The sequence below is a fragment of the Eurypyga helias genome, unplaced genomic scaffold (assembly GCF_000690775.1).
Source record: "Eurypyga helias isolate BGI_N326 unplaced genomic scaffold, ASM69077v1 scaffold30533, whole genome shotgun sequence".
Taxonomy (NCBI): domain Eukaryota; kingdom Metazoa; phylum Chordata; class Aves; order Eurypygiformes; family Eurypygidae; genus Eurypyga; species Eurypyga helias.
In genome coordinates, this window is record NW_010243556.1 from 1 (window position 1) to 14,770 (window position 14,770).

The 14,770-nt window shown below is 38.7% G+C and overlaps 1 protein-coding gene across 1 annotated transcript; it reads right to left on the bottom strand.

Annotated features, from left to right (window-relative positions):
• Window positions 1–672: 672 nt before the first annotated feature.
• On the bottom strand, window positions 673–14,323 carry LOC104508010 (centrosomal protein of 192 kDa-like; the record flags this gene model as incomplete). The annotated part of the gene is made up of 10 exons (XM_010149475.1): window positions 673–997; window positions 2,550–2,655; window positions 4,912–5,035; window positions 5,396–5,568; window positions 7,288–7,429; window positions 10,154–10,263; window positions 12,219–12,337; window positions 12,540–12,800; window positions 13,328–13,504; window positions 14,233–14,323. Coding segments are annotated over 10 exons (1,628 nt in total), but the record flags the coding sequence as incomplete, so codon positions are not given.
• Window positions 14,324–14,770: the final 447 nt, after the last annotated feature.

Below are 14,770 nucleotides of genomic sequence, written 5' to 3' on the forward strand. Positions count from 1 at the left end.
CTGGAGTTAAACCACGACAAGATATACACATAATGTATGTATACACATATTAACACCAATGAAATGCTTATGCTTGACTTGCAGAAAGAACAGCAAATCACCAACGTTATCAGAAAATCCAATTTTTGACAGGATCATACGCATACTTCACCCCCTGAAATGTGTCTCTTGCCAAGAATCAACAGCCCATTTCTAAGGTCATCTGAGTCTTGAGCAGCACTTCAGTTAGTTTAGCATCATATATATTATAAGGGACATCTTTAAAAATAGGAAAGGAGTATGATATACTCTTTCCTACCTGTACAAAAAAACCTCATATACAACTGGTAAGTTAAGCCTTGAAAGTTCTAAAGTCTGTTAAAGAAAAATGTAGCTTCAGTGAATCATTTAAAAAAAAAAAAAAATCCTCATTACCTATCGTCTTAAGAGGGAGCATTTACTTCTCTGCTACATGCAGCTAGATTTACCTCGTGTCTTAGCGACACATACACAGCTGAGGAGAAGGGGTCTACTGCGAAAGCGCACTGACCCAGAAGAGCTTCAACAAAACACAATAACCTCAGAGTGCACTTAGCCCAGACACAGAACAAGGAATTCTGTAAAAGAGTTCCATCACGAGGCCTAACACTTCAACCTGAAGTCAGAAAGGGTGAACTGGTCGATCACACTTACCAGACCACAAGAACAAAAACGAAGTCAAGGCACTCGAGTCCCCAGACACGCCATACAGTGAACCAAAACTCCCAACGTAAGAGCCTGCAGAAGCTGCATTTACTAAGTAAGCAATATTACCTGAGCTTCGGCCAGGTCTTGTTCTTGGAAAAACAACGGTTCTGTTCTTGATTTCCATTTTCGTTACAGGCAGCACTGGGAGAGGTTTTGCCACGTGAACAGCAGGACTTTCAGACTGCGGACTAAATACGTTGTGTCTTCTAGATGGAAAGTCTGCTCCCAGCACACCCCGTGCGACCGCTTCGCAAATCTGCACTTTAATAAACTTTTGCACAATTTGAAATAAAAAACCAAAGATTTAAACAGTGAACATGGATATACCAACAAGTCAAATTCATTAGCTCTACTTCCTTGAGCTGTAAGAGCTCATGTTGTTCAGCTTTACATTCCAACAGTCTCATACATTAACTCACCAGGTCTTCTCCAACTTCAGTCCACAAAGCTTAAGGATTTTAGGATAAGTTTAATTTAGGAAAACACTAAAATTTACTGAAAAAATGCTGTTTAGACATTTTAAATCAACAGCAGTAATAATTTAAACTAGTTAAATTTAATGGACAAACCTACAATATTCTCTGCTTGCAGAGAACAGGAGGAGGGCTGCCTCACACAGAACAAGCTTTGTTTTCACTTCTGCTACATCGTCAGTACTTCTAAAAACTTCAGTTAATGCCAGTAAAATCTTAGCATCCTTTCTGATTAATTGGATAGGTAGCAAAGACATGGCAAAAGCATCCTCAGCTACCAGATCTTACAATTTGATGGGTTTTGCTACATTCTCTACTTTTGTCCTAGAAGGTTTCTTCTACTGCAGAACACAGAGCTAAACACGTGCACAGTCTCCACTTCCTTCACAACTCACTCTTTTCAAGAACTTCCGTGTCTGCTTGGTGTCTTTTTAAAGCCGTTTCCAAATCTGTATCATACCTCACCTTCCTCCGTCATGAAGGAAAGTAGGTAGATCACAGAATGGTTTGGGTTGGAAGGGACCTTAAAGACCATCTAGTTCCAACCCCCCTGCCATGGGCAGGGACACCTTCCACTAGACCAGGTTGCTCAAAGCCTCATCCAGCCTGGCCTTGGACACTTCCAAGGATGGGGCTGTTTTATCCTTACAGTATCTTATTTCTCTTTCCATTCACTGTTACAAGTAACACAAAATACAGATTGGCTGTAAAAATAAACACACAGGTGTTATTTCTTTGGGGGAGATTACCAAGGAGTCTTTCTGCTTTTACACTGGTGAAAGAAGAAACTGTTGGATTTACGAATTTTATTTATATCCCTTAATTTTATCAGGGAAAAGTCTTAGATTAAGATGCATGAAGAGCAAGAACCTGTTCTAGACATTCTTTATCACAGACTCGCAGCCATAAGCTTAAGTTTAACCTTACAGGAGCTCAAAAGTTGCTGTGGTGACTTATCTAGTAACCTCCTTTGACTTCTTTTATTTAAAGTTTTATATAGACTATTTTCATATATGCATGTGTAAACAGATATTTAGCTTTTCTAGAAAATTATGCATAAGGCAATAGTGGGTATACAGATGCAATTTTCTTGGCAATTCAGCCTAAGTGTTCACATCATAGTATTTCTTCAGAGAACAATGAACTGAGAATCTCAGTTTGCAGAACAGCGTCCTAACTGTGTTTCTGGGCTTGGGTTTTTCTTTCTTAAAAGAGAACTTCACAACTTACAATAGCGGAAGCAGACAGAACTGCTGTCTCATACCTACAAGGTTTTAGCAACATTACTAGACCTTATCCAGCAGAGTAAAATAAACAGTTGCCATCCCAACTCTCAAGCAAGCCATGTACCTTTTGTCCATTATCACAATGGATATAGACTAGGCCACTCCAAGGAATTAATGAAGGCTTTGTGGCAAGTGATGGATTAGGACTCACCAGAATTAGTGTACTGCTCCTAATAAAAGAGAGAAAAAAAAAATTAACACGACTGTCAGAATGAGTATCTACAATGGATCTCACTAGCTCCCCCACTCACAAAAAAGGGATGCACTTTTAAGATAGCAAGTAAGTGAAGATGATCACACGCTATGCGTTATCACAACCCATTCCACCAGGAGTCTTTGCTCCTACCAGCTTATCTTTGACATTTACTGCAAACTTCTCATGCAAATCCAACTTGCATGGGGTCATGAACCCCGTGTGTCTCAGAAGAGTCATACGCAACCTAAAGCCACCATCTCTTAGTACTTCCATTGCCATGGGAAGCAGCACAGCCAAGGGAAGAAACACTTTCCAAAGGCAGCTCTTGCACCCTTTGGAGATTCCAACAGTCCCTGCTACAGAAGTGCAAGTCTTTTCACAGAACTGAACAATACTCCCAACACAGAGGCACAGCAATGTGCCAGACACTAGTTTCAGTTAGTCTCCGTGAGAAAACCTCTTGGAATGCTACCAAAATTCAGTAGGGACTCAGGACATTATCATGCCACATTCAGGCAGGTTGCCTCATTCCATGGAACTTAAGGGGTTTAGTCAAGGTGAAACAAGGTGTGGTCTGCTTGCTCTAGCAAGGCAGTCAGTCCTTGATCTTAGGACCTTCTCTGACCATCACTGAGAAATCAGACCTCCTTTCCTGGCCTAAGTCAGCTCAAGAATTCTGTCTGGTCCAGCCATCACAGTGCATAGTGTATAAAAGATTCTGGCTGACTCCTGTTCTGACAGGATGACTGCCCTTGGCACTGCAGGGAGATGGGCCCGGAAAGCAGGAAGCTGGCCAGATCAACTTGCTGTGCTGAAGTCAGCTGTTCCCACAGGTCTGTTTCCTACTTGCAGGCCTCTGCTCTTGATCCAGACTGCTTACTTGGAACCAAAACAAGATTTCAGCTCAGTCTTCCCCAGTGAAAGGAACACATTTAAAATTATGCAGTGAAAGAAAATTGCTTGCAGAAAGCCTTCTATTCCTTGTTTTTAAGAAATCATTCCACAGACAGTCCTGAGTCTCACGAAGTCCTTACTTTCACAGCTACTTGCAAGTTGTTCATTGTTCTCTTTTTTAAACTGCTCTTCTCGGCACTGATGGAATCTGCAAGGAGTGGCAAATATCCTAGCCCTTCCAGCAAACCCTCTTTATTTTGTCCTCTCTAGCAACAAAAAGTTTCCCAACAATACACCCAAGAATTTACACGTACACAAATATGGAATTCAGTGTTCAAACGTATCACATCCTGCCCAGTGATGCAGGACTCAAAAGTATCTGCTATGGGCCAACACCTACAACGTTAAAGCAACTACGCAAATAAAACTCAAAGTAAAACCTATTTATTGTGGAAAATGTGACTTTTTTCTAAGATGAAAACAGTTTAATAACAGGGTCTTGAAAGCCTTTCTGAACTGTCCTTAAAAACTAGAAATTCAGAACTGAGAGTAGTCAGAACTTTCAAGCATTTGATTGTGAAAGTCACTGCTGACATCCCTGAGAAGTCTCTCACACACACACAGAGTGATATTACGACTACTGTTCCAAAACCCTGCTCATGGTGACATAGGCAACCTGACATTCCCACAGATAAGCATACCTATAGATATCAAGAAGCCACAGGTTGAGTGGCAAAACCCAGTTTTGTCAGAACGTAAAAAATCCACCACCAAGTTCTGATGAATATCAGCACACTTGCAAAAGAAAATGTGAAGTCCCCAGAAGAGAAGCATTCGCTAAGAACTGTTGAGTTTAGATTTCTTGGTTTCTGAGGGTGGAGGTGACAGATGGCATGGGGCAGGGAGGAGTCCTTTTTGGTTTTAAACATACAGGTCGTTTTTAAATTAAAAAAACTATTGTGAAAGGAGATTTTTAAAACTTCAGCTGGGTTGACCATTCAGCTCGTGGAAAATTATGCAACAATAAAAGTATTTCCAGGCACAAAAAACTCCTGGCTTTCAGGTAACTTGGGTGGTGGTAAAAGAACATTCCCCCTATACAGAATCCTTAATCTATAAGGATTAATGTAAAAGTTATATTTCAAATATATTTAAAATTATATAAAATGTAAAATCTAAATTTGCATATTAGCTGACAGAAAGAAACAAACTAAAATTCCTAAAACCTAACTGAAATTCCTAAATTAACCAAATAACTAAACCAACTAAAAATAAATTGCTCCAAAATCTCACCACACTTTCACACCCGGAGGAAACCTATGAAAAGGAAACTTACTCTGGTTCAAGAGCTCCATGTTGTGGGGTTATAGTAAGGCAGTGAGCTGGCCATGAAAGTTCAAATGACAACATCCTGTTAGAATAGTTGACAATTTGTACGTGACCAGTGTCTGCTGTTCCACCTGTAATACAAAAAAAAGCAATAAAAAGCTAACAGATACAAAAATTCACACAAGTGCCCAAGATTGAGAGAGGCACCAATTGCGATCAAGCATTTTCTGTCACGTTTTTACCTTCGCAATGCTTTAAAATCTTCACAGGTATGAAGTGCATATTATACATTTACACAACAGAGCACACTAACGAAGACAGTTTAACCAAAACTGTGTTCAAAACCAAGTTTGCTGTTTAGATGTAAAACTATTGCAGCAAGATGATTGACCAAGTGATATTTACGAACACAAAGTAACTACAAATGCAGTATGCAGTACAGTTATTTTGCTACTGGAATGGTGATTTTAACAACTTCAAAAAATACTTACTGATAGAAGGACATGTCAAAGTCAAGTACTCAGGTTTAACAGCCCAAGTCTGTTGAGCATCTGTTTTGTTCTGAACCAGATCATCAGTTTTTACAGGTAATGGAGGACCCTGAGGTCCTTTAACAGGAAGAACATCCAAACTTGCATTGATATGTCTGACAGAGTTCTCAAACCTGAAAATTAAGACTGCATTAAGCAAAAGTAGTAATAAAAATAACATGAGTAATTATATTAGCCTACTCTTAGTATTTCTCAAAATTTAGTACTGAAATATAGTGTTCTTTACTTGGGCCTTCAATTTAATTCAATTCAGGCCTTCTCTGCTCAACACTAGACAAGCCCAGCTCTTGGTCTGTCCTTGCAAAACAGACGCTCCAATCCCTTCATCATCTTCATGGCTTGGCCTTTCACACCTTTGCTTGCAAAAATACATGGCAGATAAGCTCATATCTGAAAGCCAGGAAGCTATTATTTTAGGATTCAGCATACTTTCTTCAGTTAAAAGCTTAACTCACAAGAAGTTTGGTTTTAAACACTAAAATAAAAGCAGAAATCAACAGTTAACAAAAAAACACAGGTTAGCTTCTGCTCCATACAACATTGTGCAAACATACAGCCCTTCCTATTATTTCCACTTCTACTTTTAATGATTCTGAGAATCCTGAATCAGTTCAGGACAGCTGAACTAATACCTGTGAGAATTCATCCCTTACAATAGCAATGGAACCAGGAAGGCATGTGATACACGCAATTCCTTGACATGGAATTTCCTAACAGTCAGATTAGTAGTTAACACACTCAGATCTCATCTAAGAATTAAAGCCTACTCAGAAAATGAAGATCCTCATGATGCTTAGCTAAGGAATAAACTCAGATCTAGAAGTGTTGGAAAAAACAAACAGCAACCACCAAATAAGAGCAGTGTCCTGCTTGCTGCTGCAGATACTTGTTTCCAACCTCTAGCTTCACAATCCCACTATGCCTGACAAACACCTTGCCAGCCAACATATCTGCCACGTCTCCCAACGTGTTCAGCATCTGCAGTTTAACAGGTACCAGCACTTCCGACAACTTCTGCATACGCACACAACAGGACTAGGCAGGACCCTTTCGTCACCTATGCAATGGGATCTTGAGAAGAAAAAACATGGAAGACTCAAGAAACAACCTATGGAAATACAGTCCTTAGAGTGTTAAAGTTAACCCATCTTTATTTTGGTTTCATGCTACGCTATCTTAGAACTCGTACAGGATTTAGCCCTTTCTTTCCCTTTTCAGGGCTCCAAATGCCACAGCAACCTGTCTAAACAAAAGTGACACGTCCTTTTTAAAGGCCAGGTCTCTGCCAGTCCTCCAAAGAAATCCTCCCAGTAATGGACCACTTGACTCAAGGGAGTGACAGGGGTGGGGAGAGCCTCAGCACTGATGATTCTTTTAATGAGTACACACTACAGGGAAAGGCTGGCATTTGGGCTGGACAACGAAAAGGCCACTAAGCCTTCGTAATATGCCTCTGTTTGCATCCCAGACATTAAAAATTCATTACAAGGAATGAAGTGGTGGTAGTCCTATCAGGACTACAGAAACAAATGCACTTTGGAAGTGCCTATGGAAAAAATCCAGTTCCTTCAGATGAAGGATAGGAAGTTGCAGATAAAGTCAGTGGTATCACCTGAGAGAATACTTTACAGTTGTAGTAACAGCTTAAACAGACTATACAGAGAAAAAACAGTAGAAAAGCCACCTAGATATTCATTGGAGCCATTCTCATTATAGAGCCAGACCTTTCACTTGTAAAGCAAGTCAACTTGCATTACTGACATCAAAAAGTCTTCGATAAAAGGAGATGCACTTCAGTTAGGCATTATTTGACAGCTTTAGAGTTACATTACCTATCCAACTCCAAATGACATCCAGGAGCCTGCTGAAATCCATCCCGATAAAAAGTGGAATAGCCAACCACAGAAAGGATAACCTTTCGCATATTTGCGTAGAAAAGATGGATATCATTTGTCCTCCGTGGGATATCACATACTATAAATGAAAGCAATAGAGTAATTCTAATAAGAACACTTCTATAATACTAAGAAATTATACAACCGCGATTTAGCATATAGACCTAGTTAATAATCTGTTGGTTGAGACACTCTAGGTTATTCAAAAAACTCCTTCCTGAAAGTTCAGTTATCAGGCATAAAGCAACATTAACGTGAGATGGAACATAAAACTAAATAAACACCAATTTTAACTTTTTAATTGTAAGATAGATATTTTCCACCTTTATACAAATGTTAGATACTAATCTGATTCTATGCCAAGTTAAAGTTAATTTTACTTTTTTCACCCTGACAAGTAAGATTAATGCATTATTAAGGTTTCACAGAAACATTCAACTTGAGAGAAGCTATTTTTCAATTACTCACTCGATTCAATCTAACACTTCGTTATTTAATTCATTATACCTGTAAATACTCAAAGGGTCAGGAATAAGCTGCAGATAAGACAGCGCAACATCTGTCATAGAAATGCTTTCAGTTAGGAGTTTACACAAATCCAGAAACTTGTTAACAAAGCTAAGTCCTGCAAAAGAATGTCTAGCAGAATGTGCTTTTTTGGAATAAATTATTTATTTATTCTGTCATATATATATAGCAAAATTCAGTATGGAAATACATTCTTTTTTATGAGGACCATTATTTCCACCATAAATTTCTTTTAATCCCACCCACACTCCCCAGCTGAATTCCATTCAGTTTGGGATATCCCCATTTTCAAATATCCTATTAAAACACTTAACACATACAACCTATGTCATTTTCAACAACTTAAAATATCAAAACAGCTAGTTCGTTATATCATTAAGATAACTTGGAATGCCAAGACCGGAGCGCACACAATTCTGGACCCAAAAGCGTCAGACCCAAATTACAGCATGCAACAGCATGATGGTGCCATCTTCACAATCTCAGCAAGCAACTTTATGCAAAGGCTTAGATCCTGAAGTTACACTGAGGTACGTCACATGATACCTAGAAATGCTTAAGATGATTTTGTGAGGGATACCTGATCAGAATTGCTTCCCAACTTTTAACAGGACATCCATATATAGACAAGATGCTAATACGCAATGGAAACTCAATTTGTTTTGATGACCCAAGTACAGAAATCGCAGAAATATCTTGGACTGCTTTAGAATAAAAAGTTGCTAGATGCTAAATATCAAGGATGACTGCCTCTGTTTAACCCGTAAATGAAGCATCCCTTGGTGACCAGGAATATATCAGCCCAACAGGTGAAAGATGTTTGAGAGTGCAGCACAGCACAGGAGTGTTCGGGAGTAACTGAATCTGGCCGCCTCAGAGAGGTGAGGCTGCCATGGATCCCACCAGGAGCAAGGCTGAGCCCACGTTCCCAGTAAGCACCCCCGGACATGTGCACACACAGTGTCAACCTCACAGACCACTCCAGACAGCACCCAGCACTCGCACAGACAGCACCAGTGGCCTCATTCTGTCCCCTCTCTGGCTGATGAGGAGGAAGGCTCATTACTGAGAGCAGAGACACATCCAGCCTGGATCCCTCCAGCTGCTGGCCCTGGACCACACCACACATGCACCAAGTGAGCAGATTGAAATAGTGTGGTGTCAGTTTTTCACCAAACACTAATTTCTCAATACCGTTTCAAATACTATTAATGAAGAATTAATTATCAACTATTAATTGAAGAACTAGTATTAATACAAATTAAAAAAGTATTAAGAAATGCTAATTTCAAATACCTCAGTGGATTAAGACGTTGAGTAATGGAGACCCAAAGAGTCTAGGGATCAAAATTTATGTTAAAAGCAATTCTTATAGCCAAGATATTGGATTCTTTGACCCTTTTTTTTCTTTTTTAAGCACACTCTTTAAAAGTAAAAAAAGCATTTAGATGGCAAAAAAAAAATAACTTTTCACCTAAAAGGTTGTACCTTACAGAAGAAATAAGAAAACAGATTTCTTAATTCTAGGCACTACTAATAGTTCCTGCAAAGTACCTGACTTACAGGAACATGTAATAAAAAAAGCCTGCGGATATTCCCACTGAAGAGAGAGTGAACTCTAATCTGTGTAAAGCAAGAGTGTACTATTCACACGGGACACCACTAGGTGACACGAAGGTAAAGAAAGGGCTTGAAGTTTCTCTCGTCATTAAAATGAGTAAGAATAACCTAGTTCACTTTTCTAATTGCTACTTGTACACTCATGAGGTTTAACTGTTTTAGGGGGTGGGGTTGTTTTTTGGTGGTTTGGGAGTTTTGAGGCAGTGAGGGGTGGGTGAGGACACCTTTACAGTATACCTCATTCTTTTTTAATAAATTCCTTGCTAACACAAGGAGGTGTACAAAACAATATGAAGTTATTTAATTTGGGAAGGGAAATACAAGTTTTTATGTCAGCAAAGTTGACAATTTTCACATATAACAAATGCATATGAGAATCTGTATCTTTCTCAATTTAAGGCAAACACTCTCCAAATACACTGAGCATTTTTCATGCTATGACTTTCATACACTGGAAGCTCATTCCACTATAACTACAGTAAATTGTTTAAATAGACAGGCATTGAATGAAGAAGCAAGATCCATCCAAACTGAGATTTTTGCTTTTACATTTATAAAAAAAGAAATAGTGGAAAAATAAGTAGGACTCAAGTCTAAAAGCCTATTTTTGTCACCTGAAAATAAGTTTTACATTTTCCTTTTAACAAAGGCCTACCTTCTGTCACGAGCTGCTCCCCTTGAAATTCTTCATCAAACACAATGTTTCTCAGTACGCTGTTTTCTGGGATTATGTGTTTTTCTACCTCAGGTTTATACATCATAGCTCTGTCAAAGATAAGGAAACAAGTCATTAAATTACACAAAGTATTGGAAACAAACCTTGAAAAGATTGATAAGATTGGCAAGAATCCAGCATAATTTTAACTTTATCATTTCTTGAATACAAATCTGTAAGCATTTGTTTAAAACTTTTCATAATCTTAAAATGGTTAAAGAAATACCCGCTCTACCACCGCACAGTAAAAGGAAGCACTGAAATAATGGCTACCATACACTCTCCAAGAACCTTGTTCTCTGCTGTCAGTCACACCTACCTCCATTTCTTACAAGTACATCAGGCACCTGAGTGATTTTTCTATCACCACAGGAAGCAGATGAATGCTATTTTGAACACAAGTGGAAGCCTTTTGAGGGGAAAGATTGACTAGTCAATGGCAGAGTGGCAGCAGGTGCCAGCCAAGAGCAGGAACATGGAGCCAAGGAACATGACTGCCAATAGGACAGAAAAGGCTAAGAGGCATAGGGATATAAATAGCCCTGGGGAAAAAAGGGAAGCTGCAGGTCAGTAAGAGGAAACCTGGCACTCAGAAAGGGTCACAGCTGTGGAGGTGGAAAGAATACCTCAGCACTACTAATTCTCAGGTCTAAGCTACTTACCAGGCTACTGACTACGTATATTTTTGGAGTAACAACCTTGAGGCACAAGTTGGCAGACTAGGCAAGTTACTCATTTCACATTCCTGCCCCTAAATCCCAAATCATGTTCCCATTCTGGCACACCACTACAGATTGGGGTTTGACCGGCTTCCAGTACTCGGGCACTTCAAGAAATAAACACCTCTCTAATTATCGAGGGATACTTCAGAGATGCTCCTACCAAGAAACAGCCAACTAGGTGACCCTGTTCAAGTACCAAATGCCATACCTGCTGACTAATAAAAACAGCAGCCAATCATTTCACTCACTCACCAGTGACCAGAGGCTGAACAAAAAAATTTTTTAGCTTCTCAGTGGGTTTTCTGTTGATCAGTAGATCAAAACTTTTACCTAAGTCTATTTTGGCCCTTTGAGAAGGATTCAATGATAATGAGCATTGCCTCAGACAAAAGAGTTCATACCAAAAAAAAAAAAAAAATCAGTAACAAGCACCTTTTAAGATATCCAAGAAAAGCCAATTTGCTATCAGGAAGGTCACAAACGCAGCTATTCCATTAGCTTTTTATTCAAAGTCACACAGTTAAATTCAGCTTTGTTTAATACTTTATTCGGATAACAAGAAATACAGTGACCTTCACGACATTTAAAAGCAATAGTCACCTACTGCCATTCTAACAGTTTGCACTGAATTATGATCATCAGCATCTCTGCCTATTCTTAACATCTGTCACTAAAAGGATTTTTGTACATTTGAGTTACGCAAACTGAAATGCACAGTAACACAGCCTCTACTTAAGCTCAGTCAGATACATTCTGCAGATCCCATCAGTGTTATGAGCATACGTGGCTATTATTCCTCTCACATACACAACTGCTCTGTTTCAGCCTACAGAATTCAGCAAACGCAGATGTGAATCTTATTCAAAACTTAATACTAGTGAATTTCAGTACTACGCCTTTCGTGAGCCTTTTCTTTAAAAATGTAGCTACATATATTGGGAAAGAGACACCAAGATATGACACAACTCTCTTCTAATGAAAAAAAAGCAAGCATTTTCCCCAAACCCAACACACTCAAAGTCAAGAATGTAAAAAGAAGATAACCCCCTAACTAGGGTTGTAGTTACAGTGTGTGAACAATACCACAGGTAAACAAACCAAACCCCTGACTAACAACCTACCAGATATTAAGACTTTCTAGATCTCTCCATATCATCAATGCCTTTTGGTTTGTTCTTGCTATTTTGGAAGCATGTTAAAACCACACTCATGGTAGCATACACCTCTAGTTTTCACTTTTTATTCAATATCTGCCCCAGTTACAAGAGCAAAGTACATCTTACCTACGATACTGCTGCCTAGAAACTTCATCTCCACAAAAAAAACACACTGTTGATACCAATGTGTTTGTTTTATGCAAGTTCTTTTCCTTTTCCATTGGATTCCATGTTATAGTAATCACCTGATATAATAAACAACACAGAAAGAAAACTTATTGTCAGTATTAATATTTAGAATATAAGTCAACAAATTACTGCAATACAAGCCAAACAGGATTTAACACAAGTGAGATTTTAATAAAGAACCAGTCACACACTCTCATTTATCACATTTATTTTAATTTAAATTAATAAAATTGCCTCAGTGTCAGGTATTATACTTACTTCATGTGTTCCCTCTCTCAGTACAAACTTTTCTGGAGATACCACCATCACCTGAGGATCCATAACTGTTTTTGTCTGTAGGTTGGCAAAGCACACTGCTTTAACATAGGCAGCCCGAGAGCCTGTATTTCGGATGTGGAAAGCAGCTTTCCTTACTCTTGCAGACAACAATCCATCCAGTGTTACCATGTAACTATCTGACAGTTTTTTAACATTTTCTAAAGTTATATTGCTTGTTCCTCCATAGCCGGACAATGGTATCTGGGGAAAAGACAAAAATCATCAAAAAAAAGTACTTCACATGAAAGCTACATTCTTACTAAAACTCCTGTACAGCTATGGTCAACTATATAAAGAGTTACAGAAAGACAAATGAAAATGCTCAAAATGTGAACTGAAAAGACTTTGCAAGAAAAAAAAAAAGTCTAAGCTTATTCCAACTGTTTCATGTTTTTATTGAAAATTAATTTAAGGTCTACCTATGAAACAAGACAAGTTCAGATCTTTTTTGACAGTTCTACAGTTAAAATCATGGGCTACTTTTAACACAGAACATAAAAATCTTCCTTTCTTCGCAAGGGGGAGGGGAAAATGCATGCAAAGTCAAGGCTAATGTTCAAACTGCCAAATTTAGTGCCCGAACAATTTTAAACAAGTACACAGGTATGCATGGTGTGTACCCTGAAAAGTTTCAACTTCAACAGAAACTGCTACTCGGTGCTAGATTTAAAATAATTACCAAAAAAATGTACGTTTAAAATTATTAGAAGTTAGGTTGGGACTCTTACAGTAAACTTAATTCCTGGCTGTGATCGAATCCCCAGCTGTTTGATTTCCAGCTTTGCAAAGAAGCAAGTTATTCGAGTAGGTGCAAACATCAAGTATATGTTAGTATCTTCTTTGGGACGGATTTTGAGTTCCCAATTACTAGTTAAGCGTTCTTCTGATCCGAATATACTCTGCAGCTGTAAAAAACAAAGACATCAGAAGTGACTACAGTAAGAAAAACACAGTAATAAGACGACTTGCCTGCTAACCCAAAATTACCTTCTTCAAAACCTGGATTAACTCAGTTGACAACGGCACATATTTAAGGTGGCAATGCTTGATACGCAACAGAAAAGACCAAGCTCAGGACAATCTACATTCTCACAATGAGCATATTGAGGCCTCTCTGTTTAGGCCACAGAGGTTTTTCGCTTTCAATGCACAACATGGTAAGGCTGAACTTAACCAGCACTACATTAATTCTCTCAGTTGAAGATTTCATATATTGAATCTGACCATCTGAGGAAAAGAGGGGGATATAAATGCATGCAGGCTACACAGCAAAACACCTCTATTTATGGTAATTCCCTAAAGCTAATTGCAGGGTTTTTTCCCCTCCCTCATGTACACTGAGTCCCCTGGAGTGAGGTCTGAAATCCCTCCTGCAAGTGCCACTGACACTGTATTCCAGTTGTGCTACAGCAGCTCAAAGGGCTGTAAACGAAACTCCAATTTGCTGCAGCACTTTTGTGGCTTCAGGTCTCCCTAAGGCCGCCAGTGTAGCTTAAGCTCTGCTACCACGTCCTCAGAGCAAATACACAGTCTGCTAGTCGCTGACAGGAACAACCCTTCAAGGCAAAGACATTTTTATTACAAATGTATTCTGATACTTGTCAAACACTAAAGAAACGTTCCTGACGGTTACCTGAAAGCAGTCTTGATCCTGGCCTCTTATCAACAGTCTTAAATGCTGGGTCATAGATGGAGAGTCATTTCTTAGAGTTAACTTCTCCTGGCTGAAAAATACAAATTCAGTTATATTTTACAGCAGATGTAAATTAACTTATCACAAGAACTAGTCTGAAGGATAAAGTAATCCATTAGGGATGCAATGGATTGTCCATCACTGAAAGTTTCAGCATGGGAACAAATTCAAATAAATTAATACAGGGAAGTTCAACAGCCTGTGCTATTCAGATGGTTAAATCACACTACCAGACTGGATTTTTTCTAGTCTTAATGGATGAACTAAAGACAAAGAAGCACAGAGATTTATTTGTAGCAAGAGGTAAGTGTCAAGAGAACCAATAGAATTTCTCCATCAACTTACATGGAAAATATTTCCTACTACATTTCTACTTATGTAAACACACTAATCTTACAGAATCAGGTATTATTCTCATGCCAACCAGAGAGTCCTGAAGAATACAAAAAAGCTCAAACTAGAATCATAGAATCACTAG